Below are 24215 nucleotides of genomic sequence, written 5' to 3'. Positions count from 1 at the left end.
CACTTATTCAGAAAGCAAATATATGTTGTTGCAGATGGAGTCAGACCCAAATTAAAATGACATATCTCCATCCAACTAAATAATGAATGACTGCCAAATCCATTCCTAGAACAATCTGTGATCTCATATGTTTTTATTAAATATACTGAATAAATGAAAGGCAGAGAAATAGCATTTTTGTCTTAATTCTGGAAATAGTTTTAAAAATCATGATTTAACTCTTTTGTTAGAAAGAAATTGATTAAGATAGTATTCATATCAATAGATTAGGTTGAATGTAGATATTGCCAAAAATTAGATTATAATGTCTGCTTTTCAAGGGTTCCAAATTCAACAAGTGAGATCTAAACTTTTTCAGTCACTAACTGAAGATCTGAGGAACTTACACTTTTCCTCAAGTGATGACTATGATTGGAAATTATTCCCTGACTTCTCAGATGTGTTTGGACTGGTTTATAGTTGCTCCATCCCAGAAAACATTTCACTTTCCATATGCTTAAGCAACTTTGTTCAGTCATTATTTCACCTTTTCTGGCACCTGATCTGATTTCATGCACTGAAAGCAGGTTATATATTTAATCTTAATTGAAAGAACCTTTGTTGCAAGATAATTAAAATTCATTCTTAAGCTTTGTTAAAGTGCTAACTTTTGTTAAAATTCACTCCTTTCTAGGGGTATGCAACTTTCTTTATACTAAAGAACTATAACTATTCTTTTAGCTATACTCCAAAAATCAGCCAGGACCAGCCCGAAAAGATAGTGACTGAAACAAAACTAAACTTGATTTCATTTACAATTAAATTAAATTATATGATTTTATATTATATTTTATAAAATATAAAATTTTATATTTTATAAAATTTATAAAATATAGGTAATATATTCTCCCTGTGTCTTTAATAATTAACCCTCCCTCTTCTATACAAAGAAATATTTGATGAATTCAGCAGTCTGAGGAAGGATTCTATGGACCACAACCAGGGCTTCTGGGAATCAGAAGGCATCAAGTTGTGCCTTTATTTGAAAGACATCCCAAATCCTGAATAAATGTGGCTTATTTAGTAATCATGGCTGTCTGGTGCAATGAAAAACGAATACATGATAGCTTGTATAAAGCATCCATGATTGTTGTTATTCCAGCTGCATCAGGGTTCTAAATTCTGCAGCTGCACTTCCCAAAGTCTAGATAGGCATTTCCTGGCATATGCCCTTCAGGGAACAGATGCTTCATGTTCTAGAGTCTTTACATCTGCACTAAAAAAATAGACAGCATCAAAACACACTGGCCTGCTTTGGAGCACATAAATAACCACAGATAAGTAAATAAACAATTTAAATAAATGAAGAAAGAAGGCCATCTGCATTTGTCTATTCAGTGAGATGCATATCCTTTAAATTGTATTCAGAGCCCAGCTGATAATCTGGGAGCAGCAAACACCACACATGTATTCCACTGTGTAAGCACTATGACCAAGAAAGATGTCACAAGGATCCCATGGGCAAATCAAATGAGAAAATATTTTTTGAATGCACTGAGTTCACAGTAATTTAGAAAATTACTTTCTCATTTGTTTTAAAGCTAGCCTTTAATATAAACTGGTCAGTTCTAATGATTTCACAGCATGGTTTCATAAAACTGAGGGCTCTAAGTAAAAAAAAAGCTATAAAGATGAAGTGACATCATTCAATGATTTTGTCAGAATGGGTTCTGCTGTCATACTTCTGTTGTCCCAAGGTGCTTTTTCACAAGGGATCTTCTTTTTCTTTGAAGATGACTCACTTCTCATCCAAGAAGCTTCTTCAGCTCTGACTGGATGGTGGGGAATGGAAGTATTTATACTCCTTGCAGACAACTGGTCATTTGCATTCTTTTAGAGAGTCATTAAGGTCACCTGGAGGTTTATCTGTGTCCTCGGGGACACATCCAAGTATGCAAATGGGTATGGAGCCTTCCTGGAACTACTGAAAGTCCTTTCAGCAATTCCAAGAAGGGTACGCACCCATTTTCACTACTCAGGTGACCCTGATGATACAGATAAACCTCCAGGTGGCCTCAATGACTCTCTAAAAGAATGCAAATGACCAGCTGTCCACAAGGAGTATAAATCCTTTCTGTAAGGAGCTGCCCCAGCTGTCCCTCTCAGAAAAGCACAACTCTTGACAGCATGGGGTTAATCAAAAAGAACTTTTACTGAGAGGTAGTGTTTGCAGTAAAGCTAAGCAGGACCTAACATTCCCACGCCAAGCAACAAGCTATTCTTCTCCCTTTGAAATCCAATCCACCCCGCCCCCCAACTAGTCCACTGGCAACCAATACAGTGCCACAAGGACAGATAATGGTTCATCTTCGGGGCACAGCAATCTTGGTATCAGGCTGGAACGAGCCGGGAAGAAGTCTGTTCTGTCTCCGAAGATGATCCCCCTCCCTAATTCCCAAGTAGCTACAGCGTTAGAGCAAAAGCGAAAGTATTCAAAGAATGCTTCCCCAAAGAGAGGCCTCCTCCCCCCTCCATCAAAATGGCAGGGCACCGGAAAACAGGGACCTCACATTTCCATTCCCCACCATCCAATCAGAGCTGAAGAAGCTTCTTGGATGAGAAGCGAAATGTCTTCAAAGAAAGACAAGTCCAGTTGCTTCGTGTAAAAGCACCTTTGGGATAACTTTGATCTGGTTGACTGAGAATCTCCCATTTTTCCCCATTATGTTGTGATTATATTTCATTTGACTTAGAGTTCAGAAAACCATTTACGTCCTCTGTTCTTCATTTTTCCAGACTTAGTCATAAATAGAGTACATTATAGCGGTTTGAATAAATTTACAAAGGGTTTACGTATTTGGAGATCAGAAGATAGAAGGGCATCAAAAGTTTAGCCTTATGGAAAGTCAAATGTCTTTGTTGACCCCTGGCTTGCAATGTTAAATGTTTGTGAAAATATCATAGCATTTTTTAAAGTTCCTACATATTTATCAATAATATATTCCTGCAAACATATACTTTTGTACACTTACTTTTAAATAATGTCTTGTTATTAAACAATTACTTGTCATGCAACACTTTATTACCACTTTTTTTTCCAAAAATATCTTTCACCTTTTACATGGAAAGTGTAAAACTTCAACTGTTCACCGAACATAATATTTTAGAATCAAATATCATTTGGATTACTGAAAACACAGAAGAAAAAATGCATCTGGAAAAGAACCAGATTAGCTTGGCGATGAAATGATCAGGCAGATGTTTTTAAGTAGACATTATAACAACTATCAGATCATCTGCACATCCTCTCCATATTATCGTGCTAATAATGATGCGGAAAAAGACAGCTTGGTATAATTTTACAGTCAATGATAGATTTGGTAAAATATTTACTGGCCACCTGGTATAATTAAAGGAAAGAAATCAGCCTAAAGATGATTAGGGGACTGGAGGCTAAAGCATATAAGGAATGGCTGCTGGAATTGGGTATGTCTAGTTTAATGAAGAGAAGGACGAGGGGGGACATGATAGCAGTGTTCCAATATCTCAGGGGCTGCCACAAAGAAGAGGGAGTCAAGCTATTTTCCAAAGCGCCTGAGGGCAGGACAAGAAGCAACAGGTGGAAACTAAGCAAGGAGAGAAGCAATCTAGAACTAAGGAGAAACTTCCTGACAGTTAGAACAATTAACCAGTGGAACAACCTGCCTCCAGAAGCCGTGAATGCTGGAAGTTTTTAAGAAGAGACTGGACAGCCATTTGTCCGAAATGGTATAGGGTTTCCTACCTGAGCATGGGGTTGGACTAGATGACCTCCAAAGTCCCTTCCAACATTATTATTATTATTATTATTATTATTATTATTATTATTATTATTATTATTATTATTATTATTATTATTATTATTATTATTATTGTTGTTGTGTATGCCCACCTTCTTTTTCACTAGAAGAATACAGCACTCCCTTCCAATAGAGACTTGCTGTCCACTTAATACAACTGCTATAAAAACCAAGAAGTTTTTGTTTTTAATCATATTTTACAATTGTCATAATAGATCCATCTTGATTCTCTGGACTACAAATATTAAATGGTAACCATTCACACATAATGTCTTTTTATTAGCCATTATTAAAGATTACAACATAAAATTAGCATTAATTAAAAAATGAAAAACACTACACCTTTACATCTCTCACAGCATGTTCCTCTCTGCTTAATAACCAGAGCACATGTCTTCGAAAGTACAGGGCACTTCTCACGTTTGCATGTCACTTCCTTGTTCTGTCAGGTGCAAAAATAGAAAGCAAAATATATATCAATTAAAAAAATCTAATGTTACTATCTGTTTTCTGCCAATTTGGGACACAGAGCAGAAGACATGATTAATTCCGTCGTGCAAATAACAGGCACTGCTTGCTTTTTTTCTTTTTTTGTATCACACATACAGCAAAGAAGAGCTGGAAAATCAAGAAGAGAAGGAAAGCAATGGCAATCTGAAGAAACCAAATCTAGGTATAGTTATGCCAAAGGAAACATGTGAATTGTTCCAGGTTAATGCTACTTTACAATATACTATAGAAATGATAATATTTATGTAAACTATAGAAGGAACTTTTAAGGTACCTACTCCAGGACTTCCTTATGTGAACAAAAATATTTAGTCATGGCTGTTCAGCAGGTCTATGTATTACAGTTAAAACACACACAAACACACACACACACAAAGAGAATGACGCTTTCTGTAAACTCCATTTTGCTAAAAGAACATGAGAATGAAAACAAATGCACTGCAATTTAAGGAGACAATCCAAGCAACACCAAGAACAAGAAGCACTATTGTTTCCAAAGTAAAACTTAAATACAATGTTTTGGCATTTTAAATTGAAAAATGATCCTCAGAATATTTTGAGCACATGGATTTTCCTCTTCTTTCTTAAAATGGGAGGATGGGAGTTTGTTTCTGTTTTGGAAATATATTTCAGTATATTTTGTCTACATACTAAACTGTAGTTATTTAAAACAAGTCACATTTAGTTAACTGTAGTATTGAGTTGGCATTTTAGGGGGTCATTGTGCTTTATTTACATAATTTAGTATTATGTACTAGTATTAAACCAATAAAACTGTTCTATTATTATGCACACAGTTTGGTCTAATGATTAAGACACCCAGGCTGGAAGCCAGGAGACTTGTGTCTTTTAGTGCCATTTTAGACATGGAAACCAGCTGGATGATTTTGAGCAAATCATTCTCTCTCAGCCCAACCCACTTCACAGGGTTACTGTAAGGGGGAAAATAGGAAGAGGAAGATGTGTTGGATATGTTTGCTGCCTTGAGTTATTTGTAAAAAATAAAGGTGGATATAAATAAACAAACAAATTAATAAACAAGAATTAGCATCAGGCATAATTTAAAAAGGAGAATGGTGAAGGTAGATGATAACAGGAATCCTAATAATAAATTAACAAAAGCAGTGAATAACTTCTTCAGATATTTAAGACTTCTCTGCTATTCATCTCCCATCTTTCCCCATGTTATTTCTTTTTAGAAATAAAATTTTACTACTGGAAATTCCTTCCTCAAGCATAACATGCAGGACCTTTCTGTGCAGCAAGCCCCAGCTATAATTACATGTTTGGTCTGTTACAACACACAGAAGTCCAGATGCCAGATGCCACTGGCCACTTCAATAGATCATATGTCATAATTAGAGACCTCAAGAATAGAGTAGGAGAAGAAGAATCAAAGGAGGAAGAAGAATGTCAAATCATAAAACTAATGAAGAGCTTGGGCCAAGGTATTTCTGACAGATAACTCAACATTTTTAGCGTATGTGAACTTAAAAGAAAGAAAGAAAGAAAGAAAGAAAGAAAGAAAGAAAGAAAGAAAGAAAGAAAGAAAGAAAGAAAGAAAGAAAGAAAAAACATTTCCCTGTTTTCTCATTATGTCTTATTCCTTCACTTTCTTTTATATTATATAAAATGTGATTCTTTATCCTCTAAGTAAGCCAAATCTGCAATCATTTCAGTAGCAATGACCATAAGGAATGAAGGTGAAGAATGTGAGTTTTTAAACATAGTATCAGCTGCTTATCAAAATAGTGTCTGCTCTCAAAATGATTTACACATATGTTCTTCTAGATATACTAGAAGTCTTACATCTATTATGATGGTTTTAGATTTTATCGATATTATTCTGGCACCTGAGCTCAAGAATCTGTTTTTTCCAAAGATTGGATTTTAGGAACAAAGTCAGAAACCTGAAAATCAACCAGGAACGAACAGAATTACAGATGGCTTAAAAGGACTTTATTATTTATTATAACATTTCTAACCATCCTAACTTCTCATAACTCAAAGTAGTTTAAGTTCTCCCTTCACTGATGTATATGTTATCTCTCTACCACTTAGGTGTCTGATGTATTAGGTGTTCAGTAATTAATTCAGTAATTAATCAAGTCAGATTCTTGGTGAAACAATTAAATGCTGAAGCATTCACAGCCCCACCAGAGATCACATTCTAATATATTTCAGGAACTACATTCTAATAATTGTCTCTGTATCAAAACTCTTGAGAAAAGTCTTTTTCACGCTGAGTTGAACTTTTGATAGCCAGTTGGATTCTCTATTTTGTTTTCTTGTTACAATGTGGAAGTGGCTTCCTAGGATCTTCTTGTAGCATGGTTTTTTAACTTTCCTGTTTAGCTTAGACCTCTGGGATTTACAATAAGTCCCCCATATAAATTTAACCAGGTCTGACTCTCTTTAGGATTCTTTTACGTTCAACCAAGCTAAGTTAGCTACTATCACCTATGTTAACACAATACAGTTACTTTTGTTTTGTTCAAATAATAGGAATCAACCTTCAAGTTTGTTTCATTCTCCAGAGCCTATCTATTGATTGTTCTGTTCTTGCCCCTTCTGGGTTCAGCTTCAGAGACATTTTTTAATTTAAATTTATAAACATTCCTGCTTTTGACAACCAGTAATTTTTTTGTCATGGCACCCTCAGTGTTTCTAGGTATAAATAATTAATGCAAGGTCAAATAATTTTTACTTCATACTTGATAATACTTTCCTATAAGTGCAAGTGTTCTATTTTGGTGCTTACATCACATTTTCACTGCTAAAATCTCATTGCCTCATCTGACCATGGAGAACATTTAATAAAGGCAGGGTCTTAGCAGAGGTTTCAGCCATATATAAATATTTAGCCTCACTTCAATCTTTTTATCCCTGCTATAAATGCTAGAATTCAAAAATTCAAGTAATTTTGGATATTTAGCTATTTAGCACGTCCAAGACAACAACACAGTGGTTAAAAATACTTGAGCAACTTGAGAAGTTTGCCTTTTTGCTATGCAGAGCAGTTATACACCATTAGGATGCATAGTTGGTTGGTATAATACATAAACTCATTTAAATTATTCATTACTGCCATTCCTTCATCAGATGTAGTTAGGGTTCTTTTATAATTAGAACATTTTGGTATTGATTAAAAATTAGAATGAGAATTAAGGAAGAGGTTTCTTCCAGAATTGATCAATATATCTTCTGTTAATTAGCAATACCCACCATCTTTTAAAAATTATAACATCACCTAAGGAGGCAAGTATGATATTTTTGGCTTGATTTCTACTCATTTTTCATTAAGGGAGTTTGCTATGATCAAAAATCTGGAGCATATTATACATTGCAATTTCTGTTAAGAATTAAGAGGAAACTGAACCATCTTTGGGAGATTCTAAATATTCATTCCCACCCACACCAAAAAAAGGTGGAGGGATGCCCAGACCTGCAGCCTGCAAGCTGCCACACTGCATTAAATGCATCTGTGTAAAGATATTTCTGCTTGTTATAAATTTCAGCACCACTGATGTCACAGTTTGTAGCCAACAGATGGTCATGTTTATGCAACCATATTCCGCATTACAACTGCAAGCCAGGCCTTTGTTATGAATTGAATTCTTCCAATTTACACTTAATGATGGCTTAAGGACTCAATCGCTACCCTTCAAGATTCCTTACAACTATGCATTTAGACTTAATGTGTGAAAAAAAAATTATTTAGAACTGTCTCCTTTTTATTCCTTTCTTTGCAACTCTTACGATCTACATAAATGTATTCTTAAACTGCCCAAAGTTCACTGTAATTACCCAAGGGATGTAATTACCTGAGGGATGTAATTACCTGAGGGATGAATTAATTGAGGCCAGTCCACACTTTCCACCAAATTACTGGTGCTAAATTTGAATGCTTTCAATTAATATCACCATTGCTGAACCTCCTACACAAGGAAAAGTGTTGTAGTATTCAAAGTGCGGTCATGCAACATTATGCTCCTGTTCTATCCAGCCAAAATTTGTCAATGTTCCAAATTTAATTGAGCATTAATATGCAAACAAACAAAAACCCTCTCTATTTTCCATGTTTGCTTCATGAAGAGATCTATACAGGTTGAAAACTTGCATGACTTTCTGCCAACAAAGAGCTGGCTCAAAAAAGATATTGCATTACCTATTATACTATTTCAAAAGAGCTGCTGAATATTCATCCTCTAAAACAAGCATGTGTAATTCCATAGAAACCTTTAGAGTTATGCCCATTTTCTGCTCCAGCTAGATATGGTCCCTAAACTGTTCCAGAATAATATCCTTTGAAAAAATGTTATGGTCTAACATGATTCATACCATGTAGGCTGTATCTTCAGAAATGTCATAAATCGTAAAATGTGATACAGAGGCAGAGAATTTTTCTTTGTATTTTATTCTACCCATCCCACTTTTCTGCTATTTTCTCATATTAAATCATAATCCATCTATTATAGCCTGGCATAATAAAAGGCAGCTTTCCAATGCTCCATATGGATTGTAAAGGTATAAAGGGAAAAAAAGCATTATCAAGTAAGGAAAAATTGTTTTGATTTTTCTTAATATCCCCACATCTACCTGAATGCCATTTTTAACTAGTGGCACAAATCTAGTTATATTGATCTTTTTCATCACATTTGGCAGTGGATAAAGAAGGTAGGCAGAGAAATCGGGAAAAGTCAGTTTTAAAATGAGTAAGTCTGAATCTTCATTTCTCTTCACTTCTCCCAATCATACATTTAAACAGAACCAATAACTAAAGGCAAGAATTTGTCACAAAAGTGCTCTGCCACTTTTGAATCATTTTGTAGGACCATTAATCGTTGGCTTTGTGGGACATATAGCTTAGCTTCTACCCAAGCTAGACCATCTTGCACTATACATTCTCCCTGTGCCTTTGGAACCATTCATCCTCCTCCAAAGCTGCCTTTAGGGCACCCTTTAAATCAGACATGTCAAACTTGCGACGTCATGTGACGTCGCATGACATATTAGAACTTTTTCCCCATTGCCGGCAAGGGGGTGGGCGCAGTTTTGTCATGAGGCGTCCGGCCCGTGGGCTGGCAATTTGACACCCCTGCTTTAAATCATCAGCTAGTTGGGTTTTCATTTTGGCTTGGGCCCAGGTGGTGACTGGGGCCACCAGTTGCCTGGAGGGGATGACCAGTTTAATCACCTCTGGCTTTGAACTATTGTATTGTGGCAGCCTGAATAAAGCATCTCCTAGAAAGTTCCTCCTCCCTGGGAAGTACATTAGCATGAAGTTGAATCGGTTAAAGTACTGGGCCCAGTGAGCCTGGTTCGGTGATAGTCTCCAGGGGGTCTGTATTTAAGACTTCTAAATTTTTATGGTCAGTCCATGCTTCAAATGGGGTTTTCCCTCCTTTTAGAAAATGCCTCCAAGTTAGGAGCGCCCAGCGCATCGCATAGATCTTCTTCTCACAGTCTGCCTATCTCTCCTGTCTCATTTAGTTTTTTAGAAGTGTAGACGCAGGGCTGCAGGGCCTCTTGCTCGTTTTCCTGTAAAAGCACTGTACCCACTGTGACATCCCTGGCATCAGCCTGAAGGATGAAGGGAACATTGGGGTCTGAGTATTTTAGCACCGGTTCTGCTGCAAACAAGTGCTGAAGCTTTTTGAATCCAGCCTGGCATTCCATAGTCCATTTAAGCAGATAGCTGGGTTTGGATTTCTCCTCCCCTTTTTGTCTTTAGCAGGTTGGTGATGGAGGGCTATCTGGGCAAACAAGGGGATGAACTGGTAGTAAAAGTTCGCAAATCCCAGGAAGCTTTGTAATTGCTTCCGGATACAGGGAGGAACTCACTCTAGCACTGCCCACATTTATTCAGGGTCCATCTCTAGCCCCTTGTGGGAGATGTAGTAGCCCAGATAGTCAATTTTACCCTAGTAGAATTTGCATTTGGACAGCTTGGCATATAGTTTGGCTGCTTGAAGCTTCTTGAGCACAGCTCTGACTAGTTTTATGTGTTCTGCCATGGTCTCAATATAGATTAAAATGTCATCCAGGTAAATTAATACTCCCTTATGCAGGTGTTCATGCAGCACTTCCTTTATTAGCTGCATAAACACAGCAGGGGTCCCTTGCAGTCCAAAAGGGAGGACCCAAAACTGGAAGCATCCTAAGGGGCAATTAAAAGATATTTCCACTCATTCCCTGCTTTGATCCTCAGTTGTATGCCTCATGCAAATCCAACTTGGTGAAGACCTTTCCTTTGGCCAAATGGACCAGCATGTCCTTCATGAGGGGGACTGGGTAAAGTTTTCCACACACACAGTCCCCAATAGTCAATGCATAGTCAAAAGGACCTATCCTTCTTCTCCCTAAACAGTACTGGGGCAGCCACTTGGTCTGGTATACATTTTCCATACTGGGCAAATGCAATTTTTATTGCTGTTAATACATATACAATTGAATATCAGCAACCTTGTTACATTTTTCTAATATTATATATAATATCAATAGTGCCAATTTAAAATATCTTTTCTAACCACTTTTTTTAAATTTTGATTTCCCATCAGTATTCAAAGTGTCTCTATTGCTTATAATTTTCTCATAATAACTTATATTTGGGCAACCAAAGACTTCCCTTGTTCAAACCCTCTTAGTATTTTCATATTTCCCTTCTCATACCAAAATATAAAATTATAATTATAAATCCTATATTTCTAGTTCTAATAACACTTCTATTTCTAACAATTATCTATTCTCTCAGCCATGTTCAAACATCTCTTTAATAGTATAATATCCCATGTAATGGGTCAGGACCTCTATTTTCTTCAGTCTTACTCTAGCTTTCTTCCTTTGCCAACTAACATTCCAATGCCTTTGAATCATCAAGTAGTTCTTCCTCTATTTTTATGTATATTGTTTGGAATAAGTAAGACAATTTGGTTAAGGTATTTTTGGAAGAATGCTCAACCCATTGATATTCATTAAATAGCCTCTCTCCTTCTCCAATTTCCCACAATTCTCCTAACAGCTTTATCTTCCATTCGATCGGTTCTTCTTCCTTATCCTCAAAAGTGTTCTGAGATCTTGACAGGTAAGACGTCTTTTCCGTTTCTAGTATTATCACTATGTCTTGTAATTCTTCGTTGATTCCATCCTTTAGGTCCTCTAGCTTTGGATCCGCTTCCTCTAATTTTCCTTCTATTTTCTGGGTTACTAGTTCCTTCTTTGTAGTCGTTTTCTAAATTTGTAGGTTTAGATAGAAAATTGTTCTTTTATCTCCTTTGCGTTATTTTTAGTCTCATCATGAGCTAGGGCAATTGTCTCTTGTATTGATTTCAACATAGAAAGAATTTCTTTCTGAGCTTTGTCAACATTTTCTTGTTGATATGTCAAGCTATGGACTTTGGAAATAAGTTTTAGAGATGCTTTTTTACCATTTAAAGTTGAATATGGGAGATCCATCTTGTTTTTGTATATGGTCTCTATAATCCAATCTATTTAGGGATTTAAAAAATTAAAAGTTGTTCATCAGTCAAAGGTTTATAATCCAAAGTATTCCATCATCTCAATCCATAATGCATGTTTCTTCTACAGATAAATAGCTCCACGACACATCTCTAAAAGTCAGTTTGTATTTATATTCGTGGTCTCGGCAGGCCACTTTTAAAATAGTTTATTGTTTCTGCAACACAGATAAGCAGCCCAAGAGGTTTTTTTCCCCGTTTCCCAGCTGCACTCTAGAAAAGTGAAAGTTTCCAAGGACAACAAAAGTCTTATCTGAGTCTGGGCTTCAAGCCAAATTTCCCTTAAAAATAATAAATTGTAGTGCTGTGGTTCACCACTAGATGTCGTTGACGCCATCTTCCAGCTTTTTAAGTCCAAACTTATATTACAAGCTTTTCAAGTCTTTTTTTTTAAAAAAAAATCTCAAAAGCACTTTTAGTGTCCAAATTTCAGAACTATATATATGTATGGATTCCAAATTAATCTTGTAATTTTCTCTGGTTTTCCCCAAGCAATTAATTCGCCGCTTTTCTTTTCCTGAGGGAATGGGGCAGAAATCCCCCTTCACTCTCTCATTGGGGAGGATTCTTTGCTTTGGGTGGTTTTTTCCAGGAAAAAAGTCTCAAAGTCATAAAGAGAAGATAGGGTCTCACCCAGTTCCATCCACGTTGCTTGAAAATTGCTCGTTAGTGCTTATTTTCTTTGGTTGTCAGCAGCTTCTGACTAGCCCCATGAATGTAGCTAGTCTTTCCCGCCAGTTTGGAAAGCTTCCTCGGATCAAACGGAAGGGCCGCCACCCTTCCACGATCAACAAGGGTCCCCTCCTTCTTTGTTGCCTCTCCAGGGTAACTTTCAACCCTGTTAAGGGTCCCCAGCGGGGCAAAATTGAATGTGGAAGACTGTTTTCCTATGTCTGTGACACCGCAATGTCAAACTGGACTCTCGCATGGCAATTATTTTAACTGATTCATTTGTGTCTGTTTTTTGCTTTGTTAAATCTTCTTAAACAAAGGGGACAATTATAAAATGATAGACAGGATTGTCTTAAAATAAACAAATAAACAAGCCTTTGGGACCAATTCATTTAATTGTAAACCATATGAGAGAATTTCCCAAGAAAAAGGAAAGTGAAAAATGATGTTTCTCACATGGCTAACACCACTGCAAAATGATGATATTTCCCTTACTCTGACAAGAATTCAGGATTCATCCTATATTATAAGCATGTTTTAAAACTTACCTGTATTAAATGGATAAATAACACTGATCTACACTGATCTTCCAGTTTAAAAGATGTGCCAGTTTAAATGATGTGTTTCGCATACTTTTGAAGACCTTCAAAGTATATGTGTTTCGCATACTTTTGAAGACCTTCAAAGACAATTCATAAGTGATTAGCAATATCATGCAAGATCTTGCAGAATTTTCTAGTGCAGCTATTCAGAATGCTGTGCTTTTGGGACATGACATATGATCTCACAGTGGAAAGATCCAAAAGAGCCATCTATCTGCCTGCCTTAAATCTATAAACCCCATATGATATTATCTGTTATCCCCTTGTTTAATTATCTCATTGCTTCCTATATTTCCTATCTTTACTTTTGCGGTCTTCCTATTGCTGGATGTATTTTAAAATTTATCCTAAACTATCTTCCCATCGTCTCATGAATCCATTTTCAATCAGCTATTACTGAGTACCCTTTTTTTTAACAAATCCTTGAATACAGTTAGTCCTTGACTGATACCCATAATTAAGCCCAAAATTTTGGTTGCTAAGTGAGACATTTGTTAAGTGAGTTTTGCCCCATTTTACAACCTTTCTTGCCGCAGTTGTTCAGTGAATCACTGCACTTGTTAAATTAGTAACACAGTTGTTAAGTGATTCTGGCTTCCCTCATTGACTTTGCTTGTCAGAAGGTTGTAAAAGGTGACCACATGATACCAGGACATTGCAACCATCATAAATATGAGTCAGTTGTCAAGCATCTGAATTTCGATCATGTGACCATGTAGATGCTGTAATGGTTGTATGAAAAATGGCCATAAGTCACTTTTTTCAGTGATATTGTAACTTCAAATGGTCACTAAATGAGCTGTTGTAAGTTGAAAGCTACTTTTATTTTATAATTCTCCCAAAAGTTCAGCCATGAGAAGATCACAAATAAAAACACAACATAAACATCTAGAAAAAAGTATACATTTTAGGAAACTAAGAATATGAAAGTTATTGCTGCAAAAGCTGTTGGGAAAGCATAATAAGAATGCAATGTATTTCTATTTTCCTATTTTTTATTTTTGTTCTCATTCAGTCAGATTAAACATACTGTAGTTTGCTTTCAATGTCTGTTTCAAAGAAATATGTTGATGAAACTCTCATGAGTAATTCCTGAACTTTTTTGTTTGATTGCTTTGTTTGTTTTTCGTTTGTTAGAACTGGGGTCCCCAATCCCTGGTCCGTGGACGAGTACCAGGCTGCAGCATGCCAGCAATCGGTCTGCACAAACAAGCAAAGCCCCATCTGCGGGGTGCAGGCTGCACACAAAACAACGCCCCCTCCGGTCCACAGAAAAACCTTTCTCCGCGTAACCGGTCCCTGGTGCCCAAAAGGTTGGGGACTTCTGTGTTAGAAGAAGTATACATGACAGTTCTATTTTTCTCTAACAGGCTACAGGTTTTTTTATCCATTCATTCAAATTGTGTGGCTGCCCATCTCAACAAGTGACTCTAAAGCAATGAACTATCTTAAAATAAATTAAAAATAAATCCTATCACAAATACAAAAATTAAAATCAAAGCAGCTGAGTAAAAAATCACATTCAATAGTCGTTAGCAGAGCCTAGAGACAGGATCCTTCATATACGCAGGGCCAGGTCTTTAGGGAGTTAGACCCAGCCAGCAGGGTGAGGGCTGACCTCCAGAGGGAGAATGCTTCATATGGTGGATGCTATGGCAGAAAAGTCATTCTTCCTGGGCCCCACCAACTACTGTAGCATTCGCTGGTTGATAGAACCCAGGGTTTGACAGCTAGGCTTGGAAAGGCAGAAATAAATGGGGAGAGATGATCCTTCAAGTAACCTGGTCGCTTTGCTGTCCACATTTTAGTTATATATCAAAAGGTATCAAGGGCTGCTTGTTTTAGAGTGGAAGTAGAGGCAGCCAGGGAGGCTAAAGAGTAATGTAAACTTGTAACTGTTTAATATAAAACAGTATCCACAGAAGTAACTTCCTTTCTCTCCTATAATAAAGTAAGCTCAAATATATCACTCAGAGAAATACTAAAGCACTCTGAGAATAAGGTAGAAAAATAGGAGCCTCTTTCAGAGGAGAAGAAAGCCCTTTTGATAAACTGTAAACAGATTCCATAACAGCAGTGTAACACATAATCTGTGCTTTGTGCATGTAAAGACAAAATCAGCGCAACTTGATTTCACTATTCAGTAGAAGCAAGTTCTGTCCTCTTGCTTAAACCAGGACTTTCCTTTCCCCATTGGGACAAATGGGAGTCCTTTTTATTATTCATGATTATTATTGCTTTTAAAAAGAAGTGTATTTAGGAGTATTGGTGGCATATGGTAAATATTAACCCAACTTCATAGTCCTGTTAGCTGTCTTGTCTTCAAGAAAAAGAGATTTTATGTGCTTTCTCTCAGCAATTGTGTCACTACACAATCATTCTGTAGAAGTTGCATAAGTCCCTGAAAACTATGCTTAGGTACATCTACACATTTTCACCCTTTTGTTTAATTTCATGATTATGCTAGTGTGGTCCTAGAATATCACAAAATGTTGGAAACTGAAAGCTGACTTTGTTGTCTAAAATGATTAAGAGAACTCTGATCACTTCTTTATAGCATCACATCTTTTATCCACTGCAAATTACTGAACTTAAAATTTCCTTTTCTGGGGAAAAATACAGTTTAAACCAGTTCATTCATAAGAAAGACAAACCAAACAGAAACTTGATTTTATGGTTGTCTATACTGAAGTCCCACTTCAGCAATAGTTTATATTAATTCCTGAACTAGAGCCTGTATGTTACCTACCATCAAACAACTCTGTATTTTAAACCTCCACTGTAAATGACAAATCATATCAAGATTAAAAATTCCTGATTCATATGGTATAAAAGAGTAAAATATCAACATGAATACAGAGAGAGAGAGAGAGAGAGAGACAGACAGACAGACAGACAAAGATTCTTACAGGACTCCCTATTTCAGGGATGTCAAACTTGCAACATCACGTGACGTGTCGCAACATATCACAACTTTTCCCCCATTGCCAGCAATGGGGTGGGCGCGGTTTTAGTGTGACTTATCCGGCCCGCGAGTCAGCAGTTTGACACCCCTGACCTATTACAATTCAGCTAAGAAAAAGAGAGGACACAAGAATCAATATTTTTCTTCAGTTTTTTCGAAGAGGAGGTAATCCCTTTGGGAATATGGGAAGCCCCATGGAATAGCTTGTTGCTATCTTGTCAATCTAAAGTTTGATTTTCAGGTACAGATGGGAAATAAGCTATGAATCCTGAAGATATCCCCCAAATACATTCTTCACTTCCAATATCCCATTCTCATTGTGTCTGCAACAATTCCGCATTGCATTTGTGAATCTTTGCAATGTATTTGTAATCTTTTTAAAATAAGCTACCCTGTACATCCTTAATAAATCTAAAAACATAGCCTATCCTGTTATATATCTTCATATTCTATAAAGTTACAAAGAGTATGCTGGGTCAATTCCCATAGGATACAAAAATAATGGTAAGGCTTACCTCATGTCCCAACCTCTAACCCCATATATATTAAACATAAAACATTTGGAATGAACCTGGGCTTGTCTGTGTGTTCATATACATTATGGCTTTAAATACGCATAGACTTTATGAATGGAAGCTATGAATATGTGCATACATAAGTTTCTGGTCTTGTTTAAATAATACTGTGCTGAATTTTAATATTTGAATTTCTCACAAATGTTCTTAGAAAAAGGGGTTTTGTTTTCCTATTCCATTCTAACAAGTTTTATAACTTCTTTTAACAGATTTAAACTCCTGCTTTGATACTGTTGTTTTCTATTACTTCCTCTTCCATTATTCTGCAGCCTCTTTAGATGCCCACATTTTCTGATCTAAACACATTTCACTGCAAGAATTCCCCAAATTTTCTCTTAACTAGATTTAACTACGGATGTGAAGCCAGAAAGACTTCAGGCTTTTGTTAATATGACTGCATAAAGAAAGATAGAACACATGCTCCTTTTAGCCATCTCATAGCTAAGCCAAGTGCTGAAAAAACTCGATGCCTATCCATAATTTGCTTTCCCAAAATTGCTTTTTTTTCTTTGTTCCTCAAAAGCAATGTGTTTTTCATCAAAATGAACCAGAATCATAAATATGCAGAAGCATTTGCCATAACGCTTCATTAAAAATCTTTCCCCATCAAGACCTGCTCAGATGAAAATTAGACTCAATTAGACCCAGCTTCAGATGTTCTGTATGGAAGGTATATTAAATACACCCAGCCACATTTTCTTTCCATTTTTACACCTCTGCTGGAGTGATTCCAAGAGCCTATAAGAATTTGAAAGTAAGCTCAGAATCTTGCAGGTTGAAAGGATCACAATATTCAGACCAGCAGGGCACTGTTGATCCTAGGTAACGGTGCTTGATATTACAGATCTGTCTACAAGGAATCTCTGCCAACATCAATTATTCCCTTTGGCATTCCACTTTGACCCAAAGGAGACATTAATAAAAGCAAAGGTTTATGCCTGCACAAAGACCTTCCATTTCACTGCAAATTTTCATCCTGCCACCAAGTTGTATAAGCAGTTCACACCACTCCCTAAAGGCCAAACAATCACTTCCTGCAGTGTGACTGATGCTTAAACAAATTTTCTCTTGTGCTCAGTTGCACATCTGAGTTTTTCTGTCAGCAGGGAACTGCTCTGGTACAGTCGAATTAAGCAAAGGTAGTATGTGCTTGAATTTGTGTGTATGCATACACTGGGTGGGCAAGAGAAACGGATGTATGTACATAGATATATGGATCCATTTCCCTGTTAAAACAAAGTTATGTTAATGGAGTCTATGACATTAGGCTGAATTTGCTTTAAGCAGTCAATCTTAACTGTATACATGTGCACACAAATTTATACAGAGAAGCTTTAGTTAAACTAAATTAAACACAGGATAAATCCAGGTACAATATCTACTACAGATAGAGGACAGCTGTTCTAGTGTAAATCCTTGCTACCACCTGGATTATGATTAACTCTAGATGCAATAAACTTGGCCTTACAATGATTAACTATGAATAGGGTATTACCCCAGTTAAGCTTCCATTTCCTACTAATCAAGCAAAGAGACCAGCTTAAAGCCTGGTTTGTATCAGGTGGATAAAGACAGCATGACTACCTGAATTCCATTCCAATCAAATAAGGTTTGTATTAAAAACTATTTTAAATGTGAAATAACAAAAAGGTTTGAAGTAAGACTGATCTAACTGGTCCTTACTAAGAGCTAAATAGGGGAAAAACATGTTAGGATTATTCCAGCAGTTTTCAGCTTCCTGAAAAAGTTCAGTCTTTCATGAAATCAAATCAGCATGGTCTTAAGTAACAGTTGAGACTGCTCAATTAAAAAGCTACATATTCAGAGTTAAGTATGCTTGCAGATGAAAGAATATCTGAGGAAAGAGTCAACAATTTTGCTAACATGTTCTTATCAACATGTTATTTTAAGATACAATATCTAGCAGAACATTCTTGACTAAAAATTGGGGTGTCAATCAATATAACAATATCTTAATTACTGAATATTCATTTTTATCTATCAGAAAACTACCATAGCTTTAATTCAAGAGGTCAAGGCAGTGTTCAGAATGCTTCCTCCTCTTAGTTCTCCCACAGAAACATCGCTGTGAAAAATGTTTGCCAAAAGTCACCAAATGGAACATTTCAAAATATCAAGCCTTTCAAATCCAGAAATGTATAACAACTGCACTTAAGAACATCTTTAGGGTGAAAAATAATCTGCTTTTCTTTATTTTCTTAATTGCAATGGCATCCCCCCTAATGTTATTTTGTCAGTGGTACAAACTAGTTTTCTAGTTTTCCACCTGGGGAAACGTCTGAGTTTATTTACTTTAAAAAAAACCCACCTTTAGAGCCTTTCTCCATCTTCATTACATTCATCTTATTACATTCATTATAGTGCAATTGTCAACACCCCTATCCCTCCCAAAAAAAACCCCATTGCAGTCATTGGCAAGGCACCCAGGACAGTCACCGAAATATGTATATATATCTTGCTATCTAATTAGTTGCCTAGCTTGCTGGGTTTCTGAGTTATTCGGGTTTTCAACAACACCCAATACTCTTGCTATTCTTCCCCTCTCAACTTGAAACTTGCCAAGAGTGTTCACCCCCCTCCAACTGTGTCAAGTTTCAGCCAAGCAAATTAACCTTCCATTTCCTCAATAGAAACTGCACTGTTTTGTCAGCCATCTATTACTGTTACAGCCATCTAAGTGAGCCTTCTCTTTTAGCAGTTTAAGACAACTCTTTATGTGAGCTACATTTTTGGTGGCTATTTTGGACATTTTCAAGGTACTGCTTGAAAAAATGTACAATAAGCCTGTACAGACCAAGATGTTTTGAAATTAAACTAACACAAATGCATTGCAAAGATACATTGATTTGATATCATCCTGGATGAGACTTTATCCAAAGAAGATTAAAAATGAAGGTAACATAGAATTCTGTGATTCGAAATATTCTCCACAGAAATAAAGCATCAAGATTGCTCTGGAAAAAAAAACCAACTGTTGAGGTAGCTTAAATCTAGTGTGGAAATAAAATAGGCCCTTTTTAAAGTAAGAGAATCCAACTAGTCCCAGTAGGCATTACAAAATTCTAATAAGTAGATGCTTGGACATTTCAACTGCATTGAAATATACAATGCTAGCTTCCTAAAAAATAAAATAGTTGCTCCTCCTAAGAATATCTTATGTCTATCCCCAACAACACTTATAGGATGACAACTGTGCCATCAAGCAGAGTAACAAAGAGGATTAAAATGGCTGAAGTAGCCAAGGGTTGCTAGTTCCAACACTTAACAGTCATGCAAATATTCTCCTCAACTACAGAACAGAGTTTCTCTAGAATGCCAGTGTTTTATCTGTTAAATAAAACAAGGTTTTATTTGGGATATTTTGCAGCAATATTAAATTAATATTGTGTTTCACCTGAATGATGGCATTTATTCATTTCAACATTGTACTGACTGTAGCTGTTTTGACTGGGATCTCTCTCTCTTTCTCTCCCTCCCTCAATCACTCTCTTCATCTTTCCTACATATCAAAGATCTGCTTAGACATCTTTACACTAGAGAATTAGTCTATGACAATATTACCTTGTTGGGTTTCTTCATGGCCAGAGCCTGCACTCAAAGTTCTGAACAAAGCAGCCCTTGAAGCTGTTCATTTTCAAAAGGGGTTACAAAGCCCACTGGGCCTCCCAGATTATTTTGCAACAAGTCATATCCCATGAAGAAATTCAGTTCTATGTAACACAAAAACAAAGTCACATTAAAGGGAAAGTAAGTAAGTAAGCAAGCAAAATTCCCTGCTGATCTGTCTGCCTAGAATCATGGCTTTTATTGCTTATATTCTTGAACAAAATGGTCTTCTAAAGATGTATGACCCCTCTGTATCACTAATCTACAATGTTTTCATGATGCTGTATTCTTAAGGATATCATAGACATCAGTGGAAACCACAGGAAATACTTTATTCCCTTTTCTTTCATGCTTCTTGAAGTTTTACAATGGAAGGGGGTAGGACATTTAAAAACAGGGTCTACTTGTTGTCCAGGGCATTATTCTTCTTGTACATCTATGTGCTTCTTGTGCATTCTAACTTTAAAATATTAAAATGTTCCATGACAAAAATAATAACACAGGTACAAAGCCCAGGGAAAACATATCAGGGCTGTTATTTGTTACTTTTTTTATAAATTGTGAAAATCTGTTTAAAGAGTTTTGAAAAAGCAAAAGCAAAAAAAAAAGATGCTTAAAAAAAGTAGCAGCAATCTGTTTCCTATTACAAAATTATCTAAACAAGAGGTCCACAGTCACTGTTGTTTGAAAGTACTTGTAACCAGAAGAAGAGCTTGATTTTATTTTCTTCTGTGATCTTGCCTGTGCTATGTAGTAGTAAGCAATACATAAGAGAGAAAATAACTCTTGAGAGACCTGTGTAAACAAAGTTGTAAATGTAGTACATAGTTTTCCTGAAAAACCTAAGATACACACGGGTCTGCAAGAATTAACGTTACGGTACATTCCAGCTTTTAGGATTGACGGAGTTCCCTAAACTCATTGGGTCAAATTGACCATATCAACCTCACATGTCAGCATTCTGTAAAATGCCCCAATACAGTGGCAAATATGATATTGTGAATGACATTTCCAAGTGCATGGCTATCAAGAAAGTAAGAATCTTTGGAAGACAAGCTTTGTATAGCTATTAAAACTGTGTCTGGTAAAATCTGATTGTCTGTACAACTTAAATGAAGGAAGAGGGAGAGTTAGGAAAAGGAAGAAGGGTTTTTTAGATGAAAAGATGGTTAAGCAATGTAGCATGACAAACTATTTTTTTTATAAATATTTAAATTACTTTCACTTCTAGATTGAGTTGGAAAGTTAAACTCGCCTTCTCCACACAATTTCAAATGCCAACAAGTCTATGCATTAATTCTCAGCCTTCCACAGTTTTATGAAGAACAGCTCATCAGTCATCTCATTGCTGCACAGCAAAATTAAACCTACTGTACTCAACTCACATGATTTCCTTCATGGACTAATTTCTAGAAGCTGTTATTCTTCAGCAACACTGGGTATCCAGTATCTTCAGCAAGTAGCAATGGAATAAATAGTCTTCCCAATTCAGAAGTACAATCTGTATGCAGAACATACCAACTTTCTCCTGTAAGTACAGTTTTGTGTATGAACTTAAATGCTGGCAATAGCACTTTATATGTATTATGCTATCTTTTGATCAAACTTTAATTAATCTACATAATTATGTAAACTAGGATTGCAATATACTATTGTTACATGAATGGAAGTAATAAAATAATCAGCAAATAATCATGAAAGACAGGGTTATTAGTTGGACTGTTTATCTGTTGGTCTATTTCCATCAAATCCACTGTTTTAAAAAGTTTATTTTATAATTTATTTTATAATTTATTTTATAATTTATTTTATAATTTATTTTATAATTTATTTTATAATTTAGAAAAGATATATTCATCAGTACATTGATTAAAGAAGGCAATGCACCATTTCTGGTTCCCGTTCAAGGTAAGCCCTTGATTTTGAAGCTAACTTGAGTTACAGAGGGGTGTGATGGCTCAGTGCGTAAAGATGCTAAGCTTGTCAGCTGGAAAGTTGACAGCCCAAATTTGATTCCTGAGTGTCGCCCGACAGGGTGAGTTCCCATTACTTGCCCTATATTCTGCTCACCTAGCAGTTCGAAAACTTGCAAATAAGAGTAGATAAATAGGTACCACTTCATTGGGAAGATAAAAGAATTCCATGTGCCTCAGCGTCTAGCATACTGGCTACCTGACCATGGAAACGTCTTCAGACAATGCTGGCTTCCTTGGCTAAGAAACAGAGATGAGCACGGCCCCCTAGAGTTGGACATGATTGGACAGGGGAAACATTTACCTTTAGAATTACAGAAATAGACTAATTTTCCTTTTCACCAATGGATAGAGTTCTAGCTGGCATTCAAATGGGAAGTAGGTGGCTCACAATTCCCTTGCTTATTTTTATGCTCCATGAAATAGAACTGGTTTTTCCATTAAGATTCTTGGGCAGAGAGGCAGTCAGAACTATAGGTGTACTTATGGGGAGAGGAGGTATAGTTCAAGCTTGCAGAGTCATACAGAAAAGGAAATGGTCTGGGTGTCAAGACATATGAACACTATCCTCCCTCAAATCTGGTGGAAGAGATGTCAACCTGCAATCCTATCTAAATTTTCCTGGGAATAAATTCCAGTGATATCTCCTTTCTCCTGAAAAAAAACCAGTGCAGAGTACAATTAAGATTGAACTGGTTGTTGTTAATTTAGATAATGCCTCTGTAGCAGTACTATAAGCTACCTTGATTCTTTCCAATTTGATCTGCCATATAAGTCAACAACAATAACCACCAGAGTATTTGATTCATTTCTATGAAATGTCTAGCTGCAAAATACTTCCCATGTAATAAATTTAAAAAAAGAAAAACAATGTTCCAAATCTCAAGTACCCACAGATTTACTAGCAAACAGAATAACTATTAGGATTATTAATGTATTTAAATTTAATTTAAATTATTATTCTTATCCCTAAAATTGTGGTTTCATGCTCTAACAATTTTTATATAATGTTAATGAAACCTGAGAAAGAATCTTGCTACCAATATTTATTCCAGTAGAATCTGAGCTTACAATGCTCATTTCCAGGTGGCTGCCATAGATAACCTTTATATAAATGCCCACCTTAATTAATCAGGAGATGCTCCTGGCTTCCTGATTCCTAATTTGTGCCCTAGTAAAGCTCCAACAGGTTTGACCAATTGATTGCCAATTTACTGAGGTTCCAAATTGATAATAATTTCTGATCATATAAAAACTTTGGGAAGTTTGATTTTGCAAGACTAATTAGAAACTGAATATGCAAAATTGATTCTCAATAAAGCCATACGTTTATCTGTTAGTTTATAAAACATTAACTAAAAGCAAGGTTTTAGGTTTTGGATTTACTTATGGAAATAAATGTCTAATCTTATGTTTAAAAGCATAAAAATATATTTTTGAAAACTCTTAATCCATCAGAATCTTCTTAGAAAGTTCCATTTCCCCCTTGGCAGTCGAGCACATAAAATAGATTAAGCAAAGATAGAGTTTATTAATACATTGTAACTGAAATCAATTCAACCAGATTTTTTTTTCACTGATTCCTTTTCTCTCCTACTGTCTCTGCTAGGTGTGACAAAAATGTCTGGTTTTAACACACATTGCCCCCACACATGAAGTGATAAGCTGAAAGTGCCTGACAAAATGAATCCTGATCACCAGTAGAACTCAATAAAGACATCTGCAGGTTTATTTTCAACAATCTAAAATTGGCCTTATAGGACCTGAAACATAAACTGCTTTAGAATTGGCTCTTGCAGTTACATCTCATGATGATTATTAAAGTTGTGTGAGGTATCAACTACCCTTACAATTTTTATGTTACTTTTCCATACATAGTGACATCAGATAGAAAGTTGTTCATCCACTTGTTTAATCACAATCTTCCTCAAATACCAGGAAACAGGATTACACATG

The 24215-nt window shown here is 36.1% G+C and overlaps 1 protein-coding gene across 1 annotated transcript in view; it reads right to left on the bottom strand.

Annotated features, from left to right (window-relative positions):
- BMPER (BMP binding endothelial regulator) overlaps nt 1-24215 on the bottom strand; it is a 198124-nt gene that overhangs the window by 157391 nt on the left and 16518 nt on the right. The window contains exon 3 of the mRNA XM_015811756.1: nt 4161-4260. Within this exon, the coding sequence (XP_015667242.1) occupies nt 4161-4260 (100 nt within the window). The remainder of the gene's footprint in view (nt 1-4160; nt 4261-24215) is intronic.

The sequence above is a fragment of the Protobothrops mucrosquamatus genome, unplaced genomic scaffold, assembly GCF_001527695.2.
Source record: "Protobothrops mucrosquamatus isolate PMUCROS unplaced genomic scaffold, P.Mucros_1.0 scaffold48, whole genome shotgun sequence".
Classification (NCBI taxonomy): Eukaryota; Metazoa; Chordata; class Lepidosauria; order Squamata; family Viperidae; genus Protobothrops; species Protobothrops mucrosquamatus.
The sequence above is the reverse complement of the archived record's forward strand: the minus strand, read 5'-3'. Positions and strand labels throughout refer to the sequence as shown.